This window comes from Salarias fasciatus, chromosome 19, assembly GCF_902148845.1.
Source record: "Salarias fasciatus chromosome 19, fSalaFa1.1, whole genome shotgun sequence".
Taxonomy (NCBI): Eukaryota; Metazoa; Chordata; class Actinopteri; order Blenniiformes; family Blenniidae; genus Salarias; species Salarias fasciatus.
The window spans coordinates 22,278,402-22,304,117 of record NC_043763.1 but is presented as its reverse complement, the minus strand read 5'-3'; the positions used below and the strand labels follow the sequence as shown (position 1 = coordinate 22,304,117).

Below are 25,716 nucleotides of genomic sequence, written 5' to 3'. Positions count from 1 at the left end.
AGTATCATCTATGTATCTCTAGATGTCTAAAGTTTGTGGAAACATTCCTCAGATTTTGGTTCATGTTGACAGGATAACATCATACCGTTACTTGAGATTCATCAGAACATCTATGATGTCAATGACCGCCTCCACCATAACTCATATGGTGTGTGTCTGTGTGTCTGTGTGTGTGTGTGAGTAGGGTTAGGCAAGGGTAAGTGCAGGGAGGAAGCTTCCATGGTGTGATCTGATTGGCCAACCTGCTCTTATCCAAACGTCCATTCCTCAGTTGTGTAAAACTGAAAGTTTGGGCCAAGCGATGAGCTGCATCTGTTCCATCACCATTTCCACTGGCCTGCTACTGTTTTTAGCTCCTTTCCACGTGGAGGTATGTCCTCTGATGATCTGGTCTCTGTGGGACTTTCTCAGGTGCATCAGGGATCGCGAAAATGAAGCACCTTGATTCTTTTAAAACCCTTTTGTGGGTCAGCTTTTTAGGTATCTAAATTAAATCATTTGATATTCACACTTTGCTGATATTACAGTGAGGTATATTAAAGTATACCTCACTCTTTTCTTGTGTGTGTGTGTGTGTGTGTGTGTGTGTGTGTGTGTGTGTGTGTGTGTGTGTGTGTGTGTGTGTGTGTGAAGGGCGGTGCCCGCAGGTAGGCGCTCCACCAGCAGAGCTGCACAGAGGCAGTTTTGTGTGTGTGTGTGAGAGAGAGAGGGAGAGAGAGACAGAGAGTGAGAGAGAGAGAGAGAGAGAGAGAGAGATGTCCAGGTGCTGAGCTCTCTCGCCCCCAGCTCCTCTCTCTCGTCTCTCTCTCCCTCCTCCTCCTCATCCTCCCCTCCTCCCTCCTCTCCACCTTCCCTCGCCCCCCTCCCTCTCTCCTCCTGCAGCCGGGAGGCGGACCACAGCGGCAGCAGCAGTTTGGAAACATCGAAACAGGGAAGTGGTTTTCACACTGAGGAGCCGGAGATGTTCAGCTGGGTCAAACAGGAGCAGGGCGGCCGCAACAAGGAGGGGGAGATGTACCAGACGGTGACCGAGGGTCTGCAGACTCTCTACACCAAGAAGCTGCTTCCTCTGGAGGAAACCTACCTCTTCCATGACTTTCACTCCCCGGCGCTGGAGGCCGCCGACTTCCAGAGCAAGCCCATGGTGCTGCTGGTCGGACAGTACTCCACCGGAAAGACCACCTTCATCAGGTACGAGCTGACCAGAACCTGGACCTGTGCTCCCCGACACCTAGGATCCGGGTCCCGGTCTCTGCCCGGTCCCTGGGTGTCACAGAGCTCCGGTCCAGGTCATAAGCTCATCTTTGATGTCACCTTTGGCATAACTTCGGGTCAGACCGCTCATTGAAAAATGTGAGTTTAAGCCGATCAAACGCACAGGCAAGCTTAGTGAACTGTCGGATAACTCAAAGGTGTGTCTCACTAATTGTGGACCTATGCCATTAATTCGGCTCAAGTAAAATTAAACAAAGTGCTTCTGTTTTTTAACAGAGTGCTCGTTTATGTTGAAGTCCAACGCCCCAAAGTGACGCGTCTTGAGGAAGCGCGGCTATGGAAACGGCACAAACAACTGAAAATAACCTCTGAAAAATTCTATTTCTGGTGGTTAAGAATTATGCCGAAGTAACAAATGTACTCACAAGAACTGAAAAACCGAAAAGTATTTCTATGTAATACGCGAAACTTGAGTAAACCGTAAAGTAATATAAAAATAATGTTTTCTCAAAGGAGATTGGCATGACGCGATCCCGCAGGACATTCAGTCTGAAAGGGACCCTCAGTTTACAGTTTGTTGTGAAAACAGCTTTGTTGATGGAAATATGTCAACCATCATTCGAGCTCAAGAGCATCCACAAAGCAGCAGGGTGTAGTAATATGTGGTGATACTGTGGGCTGTCATTGTATTGAGTAATAATGTCTTCTTTGTGTGGATCCCGCAGGCACATCTGACGTTTCCTGATTTTCTGTTGAGTCAGATCCAAAGCAGGAAAAATAAAATTGAGTCCTACTCATTCATTTGATTCACTTTTAGGGTAAACAGCGTAACATTTTATTTGTGAAACATGTGTGTCAACCACATTTCATTGAAGTAATGTTATTTTGTTGTGAATATTCACTGCTACAATATGTTTATTCCTGACTCTGTCTGCTCATCTCACCAAACATTGGACAGAGTTCACACCGCAGTTACTTTCAGTCATTTTTATAAATCCCAAATGTTATAGAAGACAACACAATTAATTATTTTTTTAATTTAGTGAAAACCCTACATTTAATGAGTTATCACTGAAAATAATCCTCACTAGGTGAGCTGAAAACAGAACCTTCACTTTTTTGTTACTTTAAAAGAAAAATGACACTGAGCTAGCATTTGCTTACTTTACTTAGTTTTCTTTTAGATCATTGCATTACTTGGATTAGATTAGACCAGATTACGTAAGATATTACTTTATAAAAACCTGCAATGAGGAAATATGTTTGTGTTGTGACAGCGAAGGAAGATAAACCACAAAGAATTTACACAACAGGAGATAGTATTTACACATTGTATGTTATTAGTATACAGTGTGGAATGACATAATAATACACACAGTTTAAATAATGTATGTATGATATGGTGTAACCGTTACAAAGGTCATATATGAACTCTACCAAGTAATATACACAAAATATGGGATGAGAATGAGTGAATATAATGCATTAAGCACACAAGATTTACGCCATATATTAAAATAAATACATTAAATAGTGTGCGATATCTTGTACTTTTAAAATATCGTTGCTGTTTGTTGACTGGATTAGAATGTTTTTGCGAAGTCTTTCCAGCCTCCGTCAGAACGGTTCTGTCTGATATATTTCAGAAAGTCTGTTAATTTTCCAGAACTTATCTTGACAGCGAAAACAAATGAGTGAGTCTACAGTTATTCCTGGTTATCTCACTGAGGGGACATGCTCTTATGGGATGCATATTTGAACCGTGGAGCCATGGTTTGATTTAAATGTCCACTTGAACTGTGAGCTCAGAGTTCCTTTGAAAGACTGTGGCAGTCACTGGTTACAGTCTAACAGGAACAGGAAGGAGCCATGGAGCCTCTCCTTCACTGCTGCTGATGGATCTGCTCAGTAAAGCGGGTTGAGGAAGCGACTGAATGAGTCGGCCCAGTGAGAGCAGTGTGATCGCCCAGAGTTTCGGCCTGAAGGCAGAAAAGTCGTCACGGGATAAAGAGCTGATGCTCGAGCTTTTATAGTTCTCATTGAGGAATCTCACGTGTTTGAAACTAATTCATGAAAAGCCAGATTACGTCACATGGGGATGTAGTGAGCTTTGATGGTGGAACTATTGGTCCATCCGTCCACCTATTCATGCTTTTTAAGACTTTGCTGAGTTTTATTCTGGTTTGTTCCTGGTGTGTTCTTAGTTTGTGACTTCCTGGTAGTATAATCTCAATTCTTTGTTTTTTTTTTTCACTGTTTGTTTTTTGGTTTGTTCCTGATTTGTTTTGATTTATCACCAGTTTTCTCTGGTATGTTTTCAGTAGTTCATTCCTTTTTCTTTCTGCTTTATTGCTGATATTTTCTGTTTTGTTTTGTCACTGCTTTGGTCTTTGGTCTTTGTTTCATTGGACTATTTTTTTTTTCTTGTCTGATTCAGGTGTGTTCCTGATTTGTATCTGGTTTGTTCTTGATGCTGTTTTTTTTTTTTTTTTGGTTCCTCTGTATAATTTTTGGTTTGTTCCTGTTTTTTTCACGTTCTTGGTTGTGTTTGTGGTTTGTCCCTGGTTGGTCTCTGATTTGTTTCCTCTCTGTTTGTGAGTTGCTCGGCTTGATGTTGATGGGTGTTTCTGTTTTGGAGCTCACTGATGAATCTTTATTAGTGGCTTTAATGGGATTATCACTGTTTGTGTCTCAGAGTTGTGTTTATCACCAAGCTGCACTAAAAGACTGTAAACTGGCACTTTGCTGACTCCTGCCTGTCATCACGCTGTCTAATCCATCCTCATTACACGAAATGAGACGTCATGTCCTGATCTGTTCGGGGTTAATTTCATCACTCTGGAGGTTGATCGATTGAGACGCCTCCAGTCTGATGAGGCGGAGAAGAGAAGCCAGCAGGATCAATTCAAGCTTGAGCTGACTGGAAAATGGCAATTTTAGCCCCCTGTTATGGTCTAACGCTGATGTACAGGCGGATTGTCACCCACTAAATCAGCCAATTCAGTGGTGGAAAATATATCTTTCCTCAGAACCCACGGAAAAACTGCCATTAAATTAACATTTCAACAATCTGATGTTTTTTCTTGATAAAACTTCAGTTATTTCTGCAGCAGTTGATAAGTTCATCAGTTTCATTCATTCTTTGCTTCTGAAGAAGCAGAAATCAGTCTGTGAATACAGTTATCAGTGTGTTCAAGCATGTCATTACTCCTGGAATCAAACCAAGACTCCTAATTTAATGAAAATGAGAAAAAAAAAGAAGAAATAATTTGAAAATATTCTTCTTGGTCTTTGTGACTCACTCAGACTGGAGCAAGAAAAAACGAAAAACACAGATTGCAGGATTTTTTAAAATTATGATTCCCAAGAAACAAAACTGGAAGCGATCAGAACTGAATTTAGATCCCGATTGTTCTTATGGAGAGACTGTGACTGATAATCATTGATTATCTCTCTCCCTCTCACTCGGAGTAGCGGCTGCGATAAAAGGGAGCGGCCACGGTGAACTTTGGGTATGGTTTGTGCCTCAAAAAGCCTCAAAAGACACCCCAGTGCTGTTTGTGACCTGGAAACCGATTAAAAAAAAAAAAAAAGTTTAAGCAGATGATCGGCTTCCAATCTGTGCTTGGAGAACTCAAGGCCTGAGACAGAGACTTGACAATGGTCTTAAATCAGACTTCATTACAAGTTGAGGCAAGTAAACGAAGTGGCACTAGAACTAAAACCAAACAAACTGTTGAGTCAGTGATTGAATCTGACCCATTTTGAAGCAGTTTGGCACTGTCTCATCAGATCACATCATAAACTTTCAGCAGTGTCTCGAGTAGCGCTCTAACCAGGCTTAATGTTTATTTAATGCTTTAAGTTAACATTTCTGAGCCTCTCTGCGAGTGTGTTTTGAGCTCGCTCGGCCTCCTGAAGCTGCAGATCGGGTTGTGGAGTGATACGGACGAGCTGAGACCTGCAGAAGTTCAGCGCTTTTTTTCTTCAAAAGTGTGTCAGCAGCAGCATTTAGTGTCATGACCAGCAGCACAGTGCAGACAAGACGTTCAGCTCCGTTTCCCAAACTCACAAGTGACCGAATTCAGAATGAGAAGCTGCTAGAATTCAGTTATATTTCACCGGGCTTATCTCACCTCTGCAGACTGTGTGTGTGCGTGCGTGTGAGTGAGTGTGTGTGTGTGTGTGTGTGTGTGTGTGTGTGTGTGTGTGTGTGTGTGTGTGTGTGTGTGTGTGTGTGTGTGTGTGTGTGTGTGTGTGTGTGTGTGTGTGTGTGTGTGTGTGTGTGTGTGTGTGTGTGTGTGTGTGTGAGAGAGAGAGAGATGCGGGTGCACAGCTGAGGCCCCACCCTGCCCAGAGGAATGCTATGAATCATGGGAAAGTGTTGCCAGTGAACTGCAGAGTCGACATATTTTCTTCTTCTGTTTGAGGTGAAGTGAAACTTGCAGTTTTTGCAGAGGCTCAAATGAAGACTCGAGGGCCCAACTCGGGTCTCTGATGGTCTGTGGGTAATGTGAGTCAGTGACAAAGGGAAAACTCAAAGTGTCATATACCTCCTGAGCAATTTCTAACCTCACCTTTACCTTTCAAAAATGTGCTTATTTCAGATCAATCTGTGGGTAAAGTGTTTTAATTCATCAGAATATGACTCTGACTGCACCGTTCTCCAGTTAAAGTTCCATTTAAGAAAGAAAAAGCCCCTCAAACACCCTGATGTTTTATGTTTTCCTGTTTCCAAAGCCTTTGTGTGTGCTAATGGGAAGTGGATTTGTCAGTTGTCGTCAGCTGTGTTGTGTTGTTGTGGGAGTCTTGTTCCCACCATGTCTGATGGCTGAAACTTCATCAAAAAAAACGGCCTCACATGTTTACATGCAACAGCGAGTTGCGTCAGCCTGGCGATTCAGGTTTGTGTGAAGGTGACGGCAGCCCGATGCGAGTGTGATCCTGGTGGATCAGCAGCGCCGGGAGGACGAGTGAAGGCTGGGCTGCTGTTTGATGTCCTGACGGAGAGGAAGGACTCGAGGACAGAGATGCTTCCTTTCTCACTTTTCACCGAGGAGGAAAATGGTGTTAGAGGTCGGAGAGGAGATGAAAGAGAGGAAAGAGGATTTTTTTTTTTGTGTGGATGCAGCATTTCTCTGACAGAGTGACTCTTTCGAAATGAATCGGAAAGCTCTGCTCCAAATGGCGCGCGCGCACACACACACACACACACACACACACACACACACACACACACACACACACATGCAAACAAAATTATGCTACACAAGTGGAAAGGCATCATACAAGTATATGACAGTAATGAGCAAGAGAAGTACAACAACCAAAATTCAGCATCACAATGCCACAAAGAGGGACACAGCAACCACACAAAGACACAAAACAACCACAGAGAGACACTGCACAACTACGAAGACGCACAAAAGAACTAAGATGAGGCACAAAAAAACCACAAAAAGACACACAGCAACCACAAAGAAACAGCTATGAAGACATACAAAACAACTACAGCGAGGCATCATACAACCACAGAGGCACAAAAGAGCTACAAATAAAACTGAACAACCATGATAAATTACAAAGCGACACAAAGTTATTACAACAGGAAAAAATACAAAGACACATAACAACTTCAGGGAGGCACACAACAATATTGATATGAAAGGCAACAAAAAGACACAAAACGACTTCAAATTGTCAGACCAGCCATAAAGATGTAACATCAACTACAAACACGCAACATAATTACAGTGCATGTCATTTATGGTTCTTCAGTTCGCTGATCAACTGTTGGTTGTTTGGTTGGTCAGTTGGTTGCGTTTTGTTTCAGAGGCCTGATTTAATGTCTGCTGGATATAAACATCCAGCAGAAACTCTGGATGAGCGTCAGTTACAGTTCAGACCGAAAACACTGGGAGATCTGCCAACATCAGCAACCAGTCCCAACTGTGTCCGACCCCTCTCTGTCTTCGTCTGACCTCTCTCTGACCTCTCTCTGTCTTCGTCTGACCTCTCTCTCTCTCTCTTCTTCCTGATTGCAGGTATCTGCTGGAGCAGGATTTTCCCGGGATGCGGATCGGCCCCGAGCCGACCACCGATGGCTTCATTGCTGTGATGTACGGGGAGAATGAAGGCGTCGTCCCTGGCAACGCTCTGGTGGTGGACCCCAAGAAGCCCTTCAGGAAACTCAACGCATTTGGGAACTCGTTCCTCAACAGGTAACGAGGCCGGACTGCTTTGTGAAGGAGCTGCAATATTCATTTCAGTGGATTCCAGAAAATCTTTCATTAGATTATTAGATTATTTCACTGAGCTGTTCTAAAAAGTATCTGTACTGTCAATGTTTCCTCTAAACGAACCTTCGCAGTACAGTGTTAAACAGTGCAACTGAAAATATTGTACTTGAGGTTAGTTGTGATCAGTTAGTTAATTATGGTGAGCAGGTTCATTGTGGTTGGGATTCAGGACTGCAACGATTCGTCATGTTATTGTTGTAACTGCTGCATGATAAAATCACAGACCGGCCGCTTCGTGCTCGTCTGTCACTGCGGTGCACTACAGGAAGTGCAGGGGACAGTATGTTCACTGTTTACATTCTGCATGTATGCAGAGAAGAAGAACGCCTGAATTATGGTGGAAGAAACAGACAAAGAGGCTCCAAAAGTCTGACCCAAAGTTTGGGAACATTTCACTGAAACTAAACCAGCGAAACACCTTTTGAAATGCAGACTGTGTGAAGCTCAGCTCTCATTCCATGCTAGCTGTCCGGCCATGCACGGACACAACCCTGACATCCCTGAGTTTCTTTCATTTGATTAAATTAATTAATTAATTAATTAACTTTTTATTGTGGTCACAGTGATATTTTACATTGGAAAAATACATCAAATACCAGCATATCACAGATAAATGTTTTATGTCTCATTATTTTAATATATTCCTGTTAGTGTCCACAGAGGAAATAAAGAGTGTGTGGCCACAAGATAGTAATTTGTTCTCACACGTTAATGTCATGCTGCCACGGGTAAAATGGTGTAGTTCCTTAGCGTTATGAACTTGAGTTAACGAATGGTTAACAGGTTAGTTGTGTTGGTCAAAATACAGTGAGTGTGACTGAGTGAAGTGATGTGTTTGGATTTATGGAGAAAATATTAAAGTAATTGATTCATAACAAAAAAAATGAATGAATTAAGCAAAAAGCAGTGAAGGGAGTTCAGAAATGTATAAGTGTTTTCAGTCAGCTGTTTCTCCTGTTTTTACTGGCCAGCACATCCTCAGTGACGGATCAGTGTTGGCTCAGGCCCAGACACATGTTGCTTCACAGCTGCAGTTAAAGCCGGTGAGACTTTTCTGGATGTTTAAAAGACCAAAGCAAACAAACTGAGTGAACAAAACGTAGAGACCAGCGCATAGCAAAGAAATCAACAGATTTGTGCTCATTTATATTTTAATTATCTCACGATGTGGTGAACTTTTCTCAGTCACTGTGCAGCTTGTGAAATCATCCCTGATTTAAAGTGGCTTACCCAGAAAAAGCCAAGATCTGAATAGAGAACCTGAAAAATAATTTGGGTGGAGGAATAGTAAGCCTGCGGATGTGATGTGAAGTAAGAAATTATTTGGTTTTCATGACTGTAAGTCAGTGGATTCTTAATTTTTATTTCCAAAGATGTATTTTATTAGGATTTTAGTTGAGAAGTAAATCCTGTTGAGGATGCAGTACACATGTGGAGGAAGGTCTGAACAATGTCAGATGAGATCAAAGTTTCACTGGAAAACTAGCGCTGCATAGGAACCTGAACACCCCATCCCCTCTGTGAAACACGGCGGTGGCAGCATCATGCCGGGGGGTGCTGCTAAGAGTTAATGAGAAGATGGATTGAGACAACGACCTGAAACATCCAGCAGAGCGACAACGGAAAGCTTTACATCAAGCATTGTTCATGTGTCAGAGGGATTTTACCCGTTTCGTCGATGTTTGAATTAGAAACATCTTCCCACATGACACCAACGTGTACTGTCCTCGACTGGATGCTCGGATGATCAACGAAACCAATGAAACATACACGTGACAATGTTAGACATGCACACGCAACACTTTACTTGCGTAAAGGTGTTTGGGTTCAACATGAGTTCAAGATTATTATTATCCTCCTCCACTAAACAGGAAAATCTGAATTGTTAAGACCATCCCAAATGCTTAAGCTGAAGCCGATAGTTTCTAAGTGTGCAAGTGGTAAAGAAGTTAAGTTTTTTTAGTGATGAATGCCATGGCTTCCTGTTTCTATTTCAAAAATACTTGAAGAGCTTCAAGTGGGCACGCAACGAAAAGTTACCATTTGTCCTCCTGTCACTGCCTTCCTCAAAACATTTACAACATAGGAAGTGACCTCTGTCACTCTCTCTGACACACACACACACACACACACACACACGCTCAGTCTTGTATTTCTATCCTTGTGGGGACCGTCCATTGACTCCCATTCATGTCTAGCCCCTAACCCTGACCCTTACCCTAACCCTAACCCACACCACAATAAAGCCTAACCCTAAAGAAATGTTTTTGCACTTTTACTTTTTTCAGTAACAACAACATGGTCAAGAAAACACTGTTTCTCCTACTTAGGACCGGAAAAAGGTCCCCACAAGGCACGTCGTTCCACGTTTTGCTATCCTTGTGGGGACATTTGGCCCCGACAAGGATAGAAATACGAGAACGCACACACACGCACACACACACACACACACTCAAACACATTCCTGAGGGATCGGTATGTGAGTGTATTTGCTCCGTCCAGAAATAATCCGGCGAGGAAGAGGAAGGACAGTGGACCCTCAGCCGATGACGAGGCGTTCCTCAAAACCCCGAGTCCCATCTCACCTCAGAGAGCCTTACAATAACTTATTGTTTCCAGGAGGAAGTGTGTGTGCGTCACCACCTGTCAGTGTGACAGGACTGTTTTTTCCCGCCCAGAGTCCAGGCCCCTGAATGCACCGCAGAGATTTATGAAGGCTAATTTTATCCTCCGGGGTTAAAAAGAGGGTGACAGTACCGTCTGAGGGAGGAGAGAACCAACACAACAGAAAGTGAGCCTGAATGAATGTTTGGAGTGTGAAAGGAGCTGCTGACAGACATCTGGATGGACATCAGCCAGTCCAGATATGTTTATGTAACTGGACAGGATAAAGGTTGTGTGGGGTGAGGGACAGGGAGGCATCGGGAACAAACAGAGCTGACCGGTGCTGGATCCCTTCTGTGGACACCTGACTGAGGCGGTGAACTGTCAAGAACAAACACTGAACATTGACTTGGGCCACGTTTATAAAATGTTCTCAAGTGAAAATGGGTAACTTTCTTTACATTTTGATGATCCGTTTATGCAACAATGGAGCCCAGGGATACTGAAAACGCAACTTTTTGAAAACACTCAGACATCCTCTCTGTGTAAACAGGGGAAAATGTAACTTCTATGAAATTCTGCTTCTGTGTTCTTCTTCACGTGCATAATAGATGGACAACAACAAGACTAGTGGCCTCTGAAGTGTCATGACTCCCAGTCCAAATTGTCCTGGTTCCTGGTCTCAGTCCACATTCTCCTGGGACTTGGTAGTTTTAGAATTGACAGTTGTCTGTAATAAAATCCAACTTCATTGTCTGTTCATATGAATGTCTGTGTAGTCTCTTAATGCTTAGAGTGTATTGTTCTCTGCACATTTAATAACAAAAACAGCCAACAGTGCCAACTTGTGGCCTGGCATGCTAACTACATCGTTTTCTGGATTTCTTTGGAATCTGTGTACATGAGCCTTCTCAAAATGTTGTCTGAATGTGAAACTTTTCGTGAATGAAAATGAAAGAGAGGGAGAGAGAAAAAAAAGGCGTTTTTAGAAAGATTGTATAAATACGGGGAACACAGTTGACAGTCTGACAATAATGTACACGCTGAAATCAACTCTGTGTGTGTGTGTGTGTGTGTGTTCAGGTTTATCTGTTCTCAGATGCCCAACCAGGTACTTCAGAGCATCAGCATCATCGACACGCCGGGCATCCTCTCAGGAGAGAAACAGAGAATCAGCAGAGGTAAGAAAACTTAAAGATAGAAAAAAATACCCAATACATATACCAAAGAAACTGCACTACACAACTATTTTTAGTACTTTATTATAATTTTAAGAATGAGCTGGAGTGATGTTCAAAAACAGGAAAAATGTTTTATTGCTTGTTCGAAGAGTAGAAGCAGTTTCTTTTCTTCTCACTGGAGAACAGAAGTAAAATCTGACTTCCATGAGAACATTTCAATGAAACGTTCGGTTTTTGTTATTAGTGTCTCCCTTGAGCAGCGTTCTCATGACAAATTCTCATCCAGTGACACAATCAAACTTGTGAAATCCCTCCATCGCTGTGTTTTCTCTCTCACTTCCACATGCTCCGTCTGTTTCCGTATCCTGCTGACGTGAAACCGCAAAGGCTTCAAATGAAGATCTGAAACTCTGAGTGTATCGACCCTCAGGAGAGTCTAAAAACCACAACAGCAGCTTTCGCTCAAAGCAGCAAAACTCTTTTTAGGTTCTTTTTTCCTGTTATCGGTAGTTTACTGAAGGGAGTATGAATACATGTTATCACTTTGCAAACTGGAGCTTCTGATGGATCATTCTGTTGAGTCTTTATCAGGACAAACATGATTTCACAACTAGAAGACAGAATGTGTTTCAGTAGACACTTAAAAAGGTGAAAATGTTACATTTTTATTGTTAGATGGTGCAGGAAGGTACAGAGAAGAGAGGAGAGAGCACAGACGACAGAGGCAGAATGTTACAGGTATTGAATATATGGAGAGTGAGGAAGTATAGTGCTGCAATTGAAAAGTTATTTGGAGACCCTGATAATGGATTCGTTTTTCAGCGTCACTCTGAGCCAACGCATTGAAAGAAAGCAGTCCTGCAGACTTGTTTAATGTGGGGGTTGAAGAATATAAATAACTGCCAGGTTCCTCGCCGTGGCACTGGAGGTCAAAGACGAACCATCTAGTGTCGTTATATGTTAAGATCATTTCTCTCTCTGATGCTTTGGGCCAAATGTAATAGCTTTTGAGACAAGCTTCCAGTTTGACAAGGTGACCAGTATCATCTAGCTTCTTAGATAAATAGATTTGTGTATCATTTGCATAGCAATGGAAGTTAATGGAGTGTTTATTGACAATATTCTCTATGGGAAACATGTATAATGTGAAGAGTCTAGATCTGAAGACAGAATCCTGTGGAACTGCATTTTCAACTTAAGTTTGTTTGACGAGTCATTAACATAAACGAAGTGGAACCTGTGTGATAATTCTGATTGAAACCAGTTTAGTGCTGCAGCTTTAATCCCAGTGTCTCTGTAGTGGGATGCTCTGATCAATGTGAACAAACGCAGCACTGAGGTCAAGCACTACAAGAACAGAGACCGATCTTTTGCTTGAATCCATGAGAACATCATTAGTAAGTTTGACCAGAGCTGCCTTGTAACCTTTAACATTTAACTTTTCATTGATTGAATGTAGCACTTTTTCATTTTCCATTAACAGAGCCAAGCAGTAACTTTCATCGTGATACTGTCCTTAAACTAGTTCTATAAACACATAAAAATGTGATCCTTTTTAAATTTTTCTTGCGTCAGAACTGAGGGAGATTTAAGCCTGAAGTAAAAGTTGATATTTCAATGTTATTTATTCAAAGTATCACATCAAATCCAAGATAATCAGTGAGAAAGCCCCTGATGATTTTCGATGGAATGACAGTAATGTGTTTTGTCCTGAGTGAAATTGGCCCTCGGAGGGAAACAGAGAGGAAGATCCATCTTTTGCTGATAAAAAAGCTGTTAGAAATCTGGCAAACGAGAGTCAGCGGAGAGCAGAGGGGATCTGTGTGGTTGATAACAGCTGCACTTACTACTGATGACAGAAGAGGAGAGATATGTGCCAGCGGACTGTACTGACACAGGAAGTCCACGGCGGTGCATCCACCTCTCACAAATCTGGATCAACACGTTTATTATAATCTGCACTGCGCTAAGGCGTTCAGGGGATCTGTTAACTGCACTTCCTACATACAACAAGCTTCCCCACATGTTTCCTCAACTAAAATTAAACTAAAATAGCTTCTCGTGTCACAATGCACACAGTCCGTAAACCTAATGAGTTTTTCATACATTAGAACAGTTCAGGGAAGTTCTGTTAACAAATACATTTATCTGGAGTGTACATTAAGGCATTTAATGCTCCCTTGAGCATCGCTCTGCAAGTTGTGTGCATGCATGGGAGGCGTTCAGGGTGATCTGTTCACTGTATCACCCTTTTGTGTGCTGAAGCATTCATGGAACGTCTTTGAACCTGTTCACAGTCTGTGTGTGGTGATTGGAGGATTTCTCCTGACTCTATGGCCGTCCTGTTATCTGTGTCGGATTGGTTCAACTCCACCCAACCATCTGCATGCGAGACGTTCAGGGGCCATCAATACATTTTCTTGTCTATTTGCAATCTCTCTGATGTTTACTGAACATCTGGCAGTACATATTGATCATGCATGTGTGTCTCACGGCAGAGCTCATGTGTCGGTGTTTAGGGAATACCTGTAAACTTTACCGCCACACCTTGTAAATTTTTGTGTGTATTTGTAATCCATAAGAGGCTTTTTTAGGGAACATCTCTAAATGGTAGCCATCTACTTGCCATATGCATCAGCATTTAAGGAACATTCTACAATCTCACAATTTACAGTCAACGTGTGGCATTTAGGGAGTATTTTTAAAGTGCAGCTTTGGCTATATGTTTAGGGATCATCTGGGAATTGTAGCATCTGCAGTCTGTGTGAAGAAGATTAGAGCATTTTATTCATCCAGAAGAGAGCCACTGTAAATTCATGTCTGTGAGGTGTTTAAGGATCTCAGGAAACGATAGTGACTGTGGATGGATGGACTGACTATAAGTTAGTTTTTCTTCACATGAAGTCAGTTTTCGATGATGGATTTGAAGGTGGTGCGTTCAGTGACCCAGTGGTGTCTTTTGGCTGACGCTTTCAATCTGTGCAGCCTGTGAGTTTCCAGCTCGTCCGTCTTTAGGCTGCGCCACGGCCCCGTTGCCCCCGTATTGAGTCAGCCCGGACAAATGACGGCATCGGTGCAGCGCCTGGACGAGGTGGCTGATGGGCCACAGGGCGCAACGCTCAGGCTCGCTCCCTCATCTGGAAGTATTTACAGCTGTGCAGCTGAAGCTGAATTCCTCAGGCCGGCTGAGACGTCTCCGCACGCTGAGAGGTTCAGTCCATTCAGTCCCAGTCAGCAGTTTGAAAGTGTTGTGTTGGGTCGCACACGTGTGTTTGTTTGTTTTGTCAGGCTGCCTTTGATAGTTTGGCTGAAAAGTGAAGAACATGCACGTCAGTTGTGACATGTTTTTTTTTATTCGTCAATCCAGAGAGGCTGAAAAGAGACTTTTTTCTCAACTACAGCTGGAGAAACGACTGAAGCAACAGTTGATTTGCATTTTCCCTACTAAAACTGTTTCTTTCTATGTGCTTGGGAAAAGCCTTCACATGATGATCTGTAATGAAAACAGAAAACTTTTGTTGCGTTTTGGGTTTTGGGTGTCTGTTTACAAGACAATGGTGTTCGGAGTTAGTGACAACACAGGTTTTGGAAATTAATCCAACTGTGTCTCCATGGAAATGGGGAAAATGTAATTATTTTTCTGAAACGCTGCTAATGCACAATGCAATTTCACTTGAAATGCCATAAATATGAGGCCTCAATTACATACAAAAGATGCCTTTTTAATTATGAAAATGTATCACTTTTGCTTTAACTGAACAAGTACACAATTATATTCTTAATTATATTGATTATTCAAAAGATAATTTTATCATATTTTGGGTAGAAGAACTGCAGCAGTGTTTTTTTGTGTTGTGTAGAAACAAACGGTTCAGGTTGTGTTGTGTATTGGGTCAAATGGTTTTCCAGCAGGCTTGAGTCCTTCCCACTGAAAGAACCAGCATGGTTAGGATGTTTTTGACCTCCAGGTGGACTCATCCTCGCTGACGAAGGAAGCTAAAGAGCTGATGGTGGCATCAGCTCCAGGTTAGAAGTGGAAAACTTGACTTACGGAGCCTTTATGGATCTGAAGATAATGCTAGATTAACTCCTTCAGCTTTCTTACTCGGGCTTTGTAGCATTTATGTCCAAAACTGAGTATTCATTGGCGCTTTATAGCATGACAGTGTTGATCATCATGTTAGCTTCCAAACTGACACCTTTAACTTCATAACTCATTCTTTGAGTTGAGTTTCTGCAGTTTTCATCAGTAACTGAAAATTTCCTGACTTGTCCCATCTCTTCCAGCACACTTTAGTCGGTCCTGATCCTTGTAGTCTCTCTATACTATTACACTCAGGTTCCTGCAGTAGTTCTGCGCTTCACATCTGTAGAACAGCTGTGAACACTGAGATCTTTAAGCTTATTGCCTTCTGACTGAGAGTTACAACCAAAAGCAGCTCATCTAACCCTCAGCTGTGAAACACTGGGCCTTGACTTAGCGTCTTCCTCGGTGTTTAAAGCCTGAAATATCTCAGTCATGAATAAATGACGAGTTCTGAGCTGGTAGCAGAAGGCGGAGGAGGAGGAGGAGTCTCCGCTCTCAGGCTTCAGGTTACACCGGCTGCTTCAGGTGTTTGCCTCATTAGACCAGACACTGAATCTCACACCTACCTGACCCAATGGAGCAGGGTCAGGACCCAGAGGCCTCCCACAGAGGAAATTCCTCCGATATGTACCGTGATTGTTCGGCACTCATTACTTCACATGTTCCATTTCCTGTACAGACGGGAAATGCCTTCAGCTGAACAATACCACCTCTCCTGAAGCCCTGGTGCAGGCTACAGTACTCACAGGTCACATCTCTGAAGCCCCAGACACACAGTGTGAGTGTGGTATTATCTTTAAGCTGTGGTCTGAAGTCAAAGTTTAGGCTTTACAGACAGTCTGAGATCTTCTCCCTTGCAAAGGGAAAACGTATTGACTGATATATTGCTTGAAATATATTGCAGTATATTGTAAAATACCATTCCCATATACGAGATTTAACATTTTACAATATATTGCAATATACTGAAAGTGACAACTAAAAAGTACATTTAATAAAACATTCTAGTACATTTTACAATACATTGCAATATATGTTTGCTTCATACGGGCTTCCCCAACTTCTACAGGCAAAATGTTGAAACATCTTTAAAATCTCCATCATCTTCAATACAAAGCCCACAGTAAGGCCTGAGTTGTCAGGACTGTTTTCTAGTGCAGCTGCAGGGAGACCTTCACATACAGTCATATTTCACAGTTACATGTCGCTAACTTTCAGAAGTTCAAAGTTTTCACGATTTCTTTAATTTCTTTAAGCTCAAAGTAACATAACCAAATGAAATAGGTTGCTTCATTGGACTTTACGTTTTCTAAAATGTCTTTCTTTTGTTAAAATTGTGATGCAATTTCTGGTTATCTCAAAGACACAGTTTGTATTTTCATAATTTCAAAAGAACCGAAAACAGTAAGGCCTCATTTAGTAAGCTGCTGTAAATAGGGTAGATTGCAGTTTATGTTTGGGTGTGTTTTGAAAATGATTTACTCAGAATAACACTATGAAAGATGTCACACACAAACAGGAGTATTCAAATGAGGTTTCGCGTGTATTACACCCCGTTTACGTTCAAACGTCCCTGAGCGCCTCACAGATCTGTGAATGGAGCTCCATTCACAGCTGCCAGAGCTAACAGCTGTATGCTGAGTTTAAAGCTAACATCAGCAGCAGGTTTTATGGCACACGAGCCTGATTCCATGGTGACCGCAAGCCGTTTCCATGGTAACTGAGTGCAAACTCCAGACACCGTAGGGACGGTCAGATGTGGGAAGTCGTAAAAGTTTTCCTGGGACAGATTCCATGCTTTGAGCAGGACAAAACACGTGCATATGTGTGTGTATGTGTGTGTGTGTGTGTGTGTGTGTGTGAGAGAGAGAGAAAATAACAAGTAGTCATCATAAAAACAGAGAAATGGATCAAAATATGCTTTAACATATTTTTGCTTGAAATTCAATGAATTTAGCTTGTGGTGTTCCACAGGGATCTACTCTGGGACCACAGTAGTATTTATTTACTCTGGTGAAAACTAAGTTCAGTGCTAATTTATATTAGCTCACCCTGCAGTCTGGAATCACATTTCTCCTATTGATGTCTCCAGCAAATCTTTAAATGCTGAACTCATGGACCTTTTTACCCTATGAAGTCTTTTTGGAGATGCCTTTATCTGCTCAACATCTTGATTGTCTTAGCCTCTCAGGTATTGAGCCTGGGGTCTGTGGTTATGGTTTGTGCTTCCTGGGTAAATCTCAGAATCTTTTCCTGGTGTTTTCAAGGGTTAAATCCACTCATGTGCAGGCACTAGGATGTGTGTGTTTGTAGTGTAAACTTTCAATAGTGACCTTTAAGACCTGAGTAAACAGCTGGTTTTCCCAGTGACGTCAGTGGGTAATATATTCATTCTGTAATTGAGAGTTTCCCTTGTGAATGTTTCCCATAGCTGTGGTGCAAGGAGTCGTCATATGATACATCTAATGAGGTTGCTACGTGTGCTCGTTGTTCTTCTGACCAGCAGCAGCGGTTCGTCTGTTTCTCTGATCCGAATGGAGCTGCAAGTATTCCATTTCTGGGTTGTAAAAGTCAAAATGTGAAATCACACATTGATTCATTGGTTGTTTTGTGCATCATCTTTCTCTGAGCTTCACTAAACTCGCTAAACCTCTGCTGGACTTGCCACTGCATCACTAAAACTGCTGGTTATTTGCTAAACCTGTGGAATGACATGCTACATCTGCTACTGCTGTTCTGGTAAACGTGCAGCTAATGCACTGGCACATGTGCTGCAGGGTTAAACATGTTGCTTCTCCAATAGTTATCTGCTCAAGCTGCTACTGATCTGCTAACTTTTACTAAACTGACCCTGTTGCTCAGACAGCCGTCACTGAGACTGGGAGAACTGGATAATTTTCTTTGTTCAGCAGTGAAAATTCATTGGAAGAAGAGAAAACATTCCTTTCGTGTTTCCCACACAGCACCTTGTTCTAACAGTCTGTTCCTGACAGAACAGTGAGGCTCAAACTTCAGGTTTTTTTTGTTGTTGTATGAAATCAAAAACTAAAATTAAAACGAAGCTGTTTTAAAACACACGTGTACCGTAATGAAGGGAGGAGGAGGAACAGGAGGGTCAGAGGTCAGGTAGTTATGATCAGCTGCTCTCACAGATGTGTTCAGGTGTGTGCGTGCAGAGAGAAACACACACACACACGCACGCACGCACGCACGCACGCACGCACGCACGCACGCACGCACGCACGCACGCACGCACGCACGCACACACACACACACACACACACACGCACGCACACACACACACACACACACACACACAAACCCGCTCTTCTCTGTCACAGCTGCAGCTTTAACAGAGTCTCTGTGTTTGGTTTCTACATCTGAGCTCAGTGTCACCCAGCTCCACAGGAGCCACACCCAGACTCTGCCACAGATCAGTTTACACAGGCACACACACACACGCACACGCGCTTACAGGCGGAGGAGCTGAAACGCCCTCACTGCTCATGACTGTGGCTCTGACACACAAATACATCAACTCTATACAATGTCATGAAACAATACCATGAACACAAAACTAGAATGGACACACAGAAGCACCATGAAAACCTCTCTTTCTCATTTCTCACTCACACACACACACACACACACGCAACACAGTGTTCAGTGCAGACGTGGTCAGTGAGTGTGTGTTTGTCTGTCTTCAGGTTATGACTTCGCTGAGGTCCTGCGTTGGTTCGGAGAGCGAGTGGACCGGATCATCCTGCTGTTCGACGCGCACAAACTGGACATCTCGGACGAGTTCTCCGAGGCCATCAGAGCCTTCAAAGGCCAGGACGACAAGATCCGCGTGGTCCTCAACAAGGCCGACCAGGTAGGACACAGCGACCAGGCTGAGGTCTCCAGCATGTGGCAGCTCAGGCCAAACACTTCCTGTCCTGGGCTCAGGTTGACACGCAGCAGCTGATGAGGGTGTACGGCGCCCTCATGTGGTCGCTGGGGAAGGTGATCAACACTCCAGAGGTGGTTCGAGTTTATCTGGGATCCTTCTGGGCCAAACCGCTGCAGAACACTGAGAACCGGTGAGATGCAGCCACTCGCTCAACACACTGATTGATTGATGGGTCCATTCACTCGCTCACCCTGCTGCTCGTCCTCCAGTCGCCTGTTCGAGGCGGAGTCTCAGGACCTTTTCCGGGACATCCAGAGTCTGCCCAGGAACGCCGCTCTGCGGAAACTCAACGACCTGATAAAGAGAGCGCGGCTCGCCAAGGTGAGACGTTATTTTGGACTGAAGCCTAAATGGATTCTGGGAATTCTACACGAGTGCTGACCTTACATCTCCTGTTTGGCTTTAACTGTCTGACCATGCTGGGAACTTGTCAGAGGTGTTTGGAGAGACAGGAATTGTTGCAGGATGTGTCACTCGGACCTCGTTTATATGACGTCTCATGTGAATACAGATCATTTTTTGCATTTTCATTTCACAAAAGTTTCACGTTTACATGGCAACGTTTAGAAGGCGATGTCCATTTACAGGTGTTCAACAGAAACTGCAAATGATGTGGTTTTCCTGTTGGGCCACTAGTTTTTTTTGGGGGGGCTTTTTTTTGTAGTTGAACCAAACACACCTGCACACAGAGAGCAATACTCAATACACAATAACAATGGTAAGTACACCGACATTCATACAGACAGACGACAAAGTTGGATTATTTTGACAGTGAGTCTAAAGCTAACAGGTCCAGGAGAACATGGACTCATGACTCTCTGGATTCCACCTTCGGTAATGTGCAGTAGCAGCATTTCTGCCGGCTACACAGAAATGGAATCAAAACAATTCCAGGTGTCTTTTTCAACCTTCTACAAGGCACAGTGTTTTCAAAAAGTTGCGTTTTCAGTGGCTCCGAACACCGATGTCATGTACATGAACACCCAAAGCGCAACAGAAAGTCATTTGAAAATTACAACAAAATCCACAATATTGGAAAAAAAACAGTTTTTTTTACATGAATGTTCTAAAACTTTCAAAAAAATGTAATAAAATATTGCATCATATTTTGGTTAATATTGTTCATATTTTACAAGTAATGAATTTTATAAATATTGCTCTCATAACAACTATTACTTATATTGTACTTTTTTTATCTTAATAATGTCTTTTAAAACGAATGTGTATGTGTGTTTGTATTTTGAGAAAAATAACTTTATTTCTATCACACTTTTGACCTAAAAGACAGTCAATTAAAAAATATATCAATATATTGAAAATAAGTAATTTTGAAAATCTGAAATAAAAAAAGGAGTTTATTGGTTATTATGAATTTCTCAGGTTTTCCTTATGTATAAGTATAAGTATAAATGTCCTTGAGCATAAATTGATTAAACAATATAATAAAAAAATACATGCAAAAATCCTGGACCATTTTTTTTTGTAAATTTTAATGAAGCTTAGAATTATGTGAAAAGTGTGTCCTTAAGCAAGTTAATAATATTTTAGGAAGAAATTCAGACTTATTTGTTGCTTGGAACCCCCCCCCCCAAAAACAAAAAAAAAAAAAAAAAGCTCAAATATTACACATTGTACAGTATTTTTCTTAGTTTGTTAATGTACAGAAAATATTTAAATACTGGATGTTGAAGTAATTTTAGGCTTTTGAAGTTTTCTGAAAGGACACTGGATCAGACTGATGATGAAACTCGACCGTCTGTTATTTTTAACGCCCCCTGCTGGTTTCATCCTGCAGGTGCACGCGTACATCATCAGCTACCTGAAGAAGGAGATGCCGTCTCTGTTCGGCCGGGAGAAGAAGAAGGAAGAGCTGATCATGAGGCTGCCAGAGATCTACACCATCCTGCAGAGGGAGCATCACATCAGCCCCGGAGACTTCCCCAACGTGGCCAAGATGCAGGTACAGGACCCTGAACGCAGCACGGATGAACCCCAGAGGCCTGGCCAGGGGGAATCTGTCCCTGTTCACCGTGATCACATAAAGCTCTTTAAAACAACCACCTTTGCAAAAAAATGCTGAACATAAACAGATAAGAAAACATCCATAGTGCAACAGCAATAGGAGATGTTTTTTTGGACATTTCATTGTATTTTGCACTAAAATGTTTCATTAAAATGGACTTCATGTTCAGATTGAAGTCATTTTCATTCGTAATTGTTTAGTTTTGTGAAATATTGACATTTTTATCTTGTATGCTCTGTGCCACAACAAAGGCACAATAGTGAAGATTTAAATTTACTTAGTTATTATTGCACGATTTTACCGGTTCAGGTGGTTGGGCTGTATGTGGCCTCTGAAGTAAAATGTGTTGGAAACTCCTGGTGTAAATACAAATACTCTGTGAGTGAACTGTGTGCGTTGTCCTGAAATGACCTCCTGACAGGATTAGACCTTGAACTGCATCCAACAACCAATCCCAGCACAGCAGGAAGTGATACATCAGTTAAAGTTAAGACCAAAACAATAGTGTACAGATCATCAGGAAGGAAAGCGTCAAAACGTTTTATAATTCTCTGTCTGCTAAAATAAAAAGGTGCATGATCTTATTTTATTTAATCTCAGTGTCACTTTGAATGAACCCTCCCACCCAGAGGAATCTTTTCCCTGAGCAGAAACACTCCTGATGTCTCGACAGTGGGTGAAATCGGTGTGTGTAATGTGTATCATGTCCCTTTACACTCTTTTGAGTGGTGTTTAAGCATGAAGTGATTCCTGCTGCATAATGTTCTAGTCTCGTGTGAGTTTTCATCATGTTAGTTTGGCGTGTTTCTTCTTCTCCTGCAGGATATGTTGCAGCACTACGACTTCAGTAAGTTTCCCTCTCTGAAGATGAAGCTGATCGAGTCCGTGGACAAGATGCTCGCCAACAAGATCGCCGTCCTCATGGCGATGATCCGGGAGGAGGAGTCCAAGCAGCCGCCGGCGATGGTATCGGGCGGGGCGTTCGAGGGCTCCCAGGACGGCCCCTTCGGTCAGGGCTACGGCGAGGGCATCAGCGCCGGCGCCGACGCCGACGACTGGATCGTGAGCCGCGACAAGCACCGCTACGACGAGCTCTTCTACACGCTGATGCCCGTCAACGGAAAGATCACCGGCGTCAACGCCAAGAAGGAGATGATGAGCTCGCGGTTGCCCAACACCGTGCTGGGGAAGATCTGGAAGCTCGCCGACTGCGACCGCGACGGCATGCTGGACGACGAGGAGTTCGCGCTGGCTCAGCACCTCATCAAGGTGAAGCTGGAGGGCTACGAGCTGCCCACCGAGCTGCCCCCCCACCTCGTGCCGCCCGCCCACCGCAAGAACCCCACCGCCGACGCCCTGTACAACAACACCGAGGACTAGGAGGCCTCGCAGAGACTGACCGAGGCCAGAGGAGGCCCGGGGGTTTGTGAACAGACAGACTGAGCTTTTTCCAAAAAAAAATGACCAATCACGTGACTGCGCTCTAATCCTGCACATTTCTTTTAGTAAGATTTTATAGAAAATGAGCTTCTGAGTTGATGAAACCAAAGAAGACAAGCCCAGCGTGCCTCTTCTACTCCATAGGAAGCCTTATTCCTTCCAGTTTTCTGCCTTCACTCTGAACTGTTTTCAGTCTTTTGTAAAGTCTTCCAAGAAAAAAAAAAAAAAAAATTCAGTGTGTCACATTCACCCGGCTCTCTAACCACAAACTCTACAGTTTTAATCAGCTCGAACTTTCCATATCTTCCATTGGGGCGGTTGTTTATTTCCTGTCCAGGGAATGACACAACCTGCCCTCCTCTGAGTCTGATCTGCTTGTTCTGACCTTCTTTTCCATCTCAATGTGAACCAGTTGGCGACGCAGCTTACGCAACGCAGGTCTGGTCTGAAATGTGTGTAAATTTACTTGTACAAACGGGTCAGAGACCAATTGAAGACAAGACTTTACTGAGCCTAAAATGTTTTTAAACCATTTTAAAAAATGGTGAAAAGCCTTAATACTCATTAACTAAAATAAGTCTAAATCAAATCCTGCATTTCATTAAAATCCGACTGAAATCAGTCAAAAACCTCTACGCCTGCAAGAAACACGAAGCAGCTGATTCAAACTAGCATAAAGAATAATAGACATAAAAAAAATCACCCAGTTTCTTAGATGAGTTAAAAACTGTTCAAAATTGAGTGTAATGGTTTAAAATTCCCTTGAGCAAGGCTCTTAAGATCTTCCTCGATCTGTGTCCTCACACGTCAAAGCTTTAACCTCCCTGCCTTCCTTTGAAACTTCCAGCCTTCACTTTGTCGTGCCTGTTCGATGTTTCAGAACTCTAAACATCTTTCCAGCTTGCCTTGTTGCTTCAGGGTTTTTGTTCCTATGACGGGATGAACGTCATTCTCGAGGATTCAGTGCCTTCAGTACGCTAACAGACCTTCGTCTCAACAACCCGTTGCGACTTATCATCACTATTATGGCTAATTATTTTTTCTGCAACTCACTGGAACAGTTGTATGTCGCCCTCTAGCGGTCATCATATTTATGACACCAGCATTGTAGACGGAAGTGATTTTCAGTGTGCTTTTTCCAGAAAATGTCACAGCATTCCATGTTTTTTTGTTTTATTTCTTTTTGTGGACTTTTATTGTATCATCCTGATTCAGTGGCTTCAGTTCAGACTTGTAGGACTTTATTAGCTTCATAGATATGGCGTCGTAAATCCACCTCCACCAGCAGGGTGGCCTCCAGTTAGTGTTATTAATGCAGTGGAGCTGATTGTTTATGTGGCCAGTTTAATGGAGTCTCTCATATTTTCTGACTAGTCGAGACCATCACACTAACGTTTACCTTCTGTAGTTCCATTGAAATTAGCTAGACGGTCCCGAAGCCTTCTCTTTTTGTTCACCTGGAACAAAAAGTTTAGGTTTGAAAATTAAGAATTTTTTTTTTTTTTGAATTTAACTTTCAAATGTAGCACATAGCAGCGTGTTTGTCACTATCGCCACGGTAACCATGGAGTCTAAATCTTTTTAATAGTTCCTGTTGTGAAAGTTTCATTTTTTTGTTTGAAAGAATCAACGGGCCTCAGGACAAATGTCACTTTAGGTGACACTTCTTTTTTCAACTTCTTTCTTTGATCAGCAAAGTGTGATAAATATGATAAAAAAGCCCAATAATCCAATTAGAATGAGGAGGAAATCCATTTGTAAGTGTTCTGAATCCAACGTTTATTACTAAGAAAATAACTTATTTTAAGTTAAAAAAAAATCAAACATCATATGATATCAATAATTTATAATTTAATCTTAATTAGACTAAGATTAAAGACAGAAAACAAGAATGTTTTCTTTCTGAGCAAAGGCAAAATGAAAGAATCAACACTTTCCTTATTTCAATTAATTTTTTGTGAACATTTCAATCAATCTGCACATTTTGACTAAATTTTATAAAAATCTTGATTTTTTTTTTCCATGTCTGCAAAATTTCATAATCTCCTTGTTTTATTTCAACATCTACAGATCTTTGTAATCAAGCTGCTTTCAAACCTAGTTATATGGTGAGAGTGAATTGTTCCTGTGTACAGTTTGTGTATAAATGTTACAATAATCTGTGAGGATTTCCTGACATATTGCTCTATCGCTTCTGATTTCTTCTGTCTTATGTTTTGCTGAGGAGACGATGTTTGATTGTATCTCTGGAAAAAAACACCTATATTTGCCAAACATATTGATTAGAGTTTTCTTCTTATGTATTGAAATAAAAGCAGCCGTTCAAAGTCCTATCAAGACGCTTCTGAATGTACAACTCTCCGTTTTGTATTCTTGACACTGGGATGTAATGAACTGCCTGTTCTTAAGATGTTTTTGGTCGTCAGATTTCACTCCTGTTTATTTTACATCCTGAAACTACAGAAAAATGTGTATTTTTTTTCTCAAGTTCAGTGTGGCTTCTGATTTAACTGTTGAAGGTTTGATTCCACCAACGTTACCGGAATAACACAAATATATCCAATGAAACTGTAATAGTCAATGTTTGTATGTGTGTGTTCCTACCATGGGAGGTTTTAAAGCCATCAAGCTGTGGAAGGTCTTTTCTGTTCAAAGTCTGTGTTTCTTGTTCCACGCCGTTAATTGTCATTAACTTGTAAAATAATTGCTGCAAAGCTGCACATTCTCAAAGCTCTGACTGCTGGAAGTGTTTGCCAGTGTTGAGTTACTGAAACATACAGCTCTGTTACTGTATGGAATTCAAATGTTATTGAAAATAAGGATTTGCTACATATTATATGTTATATAAATGATGTTGACATACCCTCCAATCTGTGTGTGAATTTTTGTTTGTATCAGTCCAGATGTTAAAGTTT

General features: G+C 42.1%; 1 protein-coding gene across 1 annotated transcript; it reads left to right on the top strand.

Annotated features, from left to right (window-relative positions):
* Positions 1–865: 865 nt before the first annotated feature.
* ehd4 (EH-domain containing 4) lies at positions 866–24,610 on the top strand. The gene is made up of 8 exons (XM_030117170.1): positions 866–1,191; positions 7,260–7,436; positions 11,202–11,299; positions 19,094–19,260; positions 19,335–19,468; positions 19,548–19,659; positions 21,134–21,298; positions 22,184–24,610. The coding sequence occupies exons 1-8, from the start codon at positions 962–964 to the stop codon at positions 22,739–22,741; spliced, it is 1,641 nt and encodes a 546-aa protein (XP_029973030.1). The 5' UTR covers positions 866–961; the 3' UTR covers positions 22,742–24,610.
* Positions 24,611–25,716: the final 1,106 nt, after the last annotated feature.

Excerpts from the sequence above, each read along its gene's own strand:
- ehd4 (XM_030117170.1), top strand. The coding sequence starts at position 962 with ATGTTCAGCTGGGTCAAACAGGAGCAGGGCGGCCGCAACAAGGAGGGG. Across the intron at positions 11,300-19,093 it reads GAAACAGAGAATCAGCAGAG|GTTATGACTTCGCTGAGGTC; the intron begins GTAAGAAAACTT and ends GTCTGTCTTCAG. Across the intron at positions 19,660-21,133 it reads AGAGAGCGCGGCTCGCCAAG|GTGCACGCGTACATCATCAG; the intron begins GTGAGACGTTAT and ends TTCATCCTGCAG.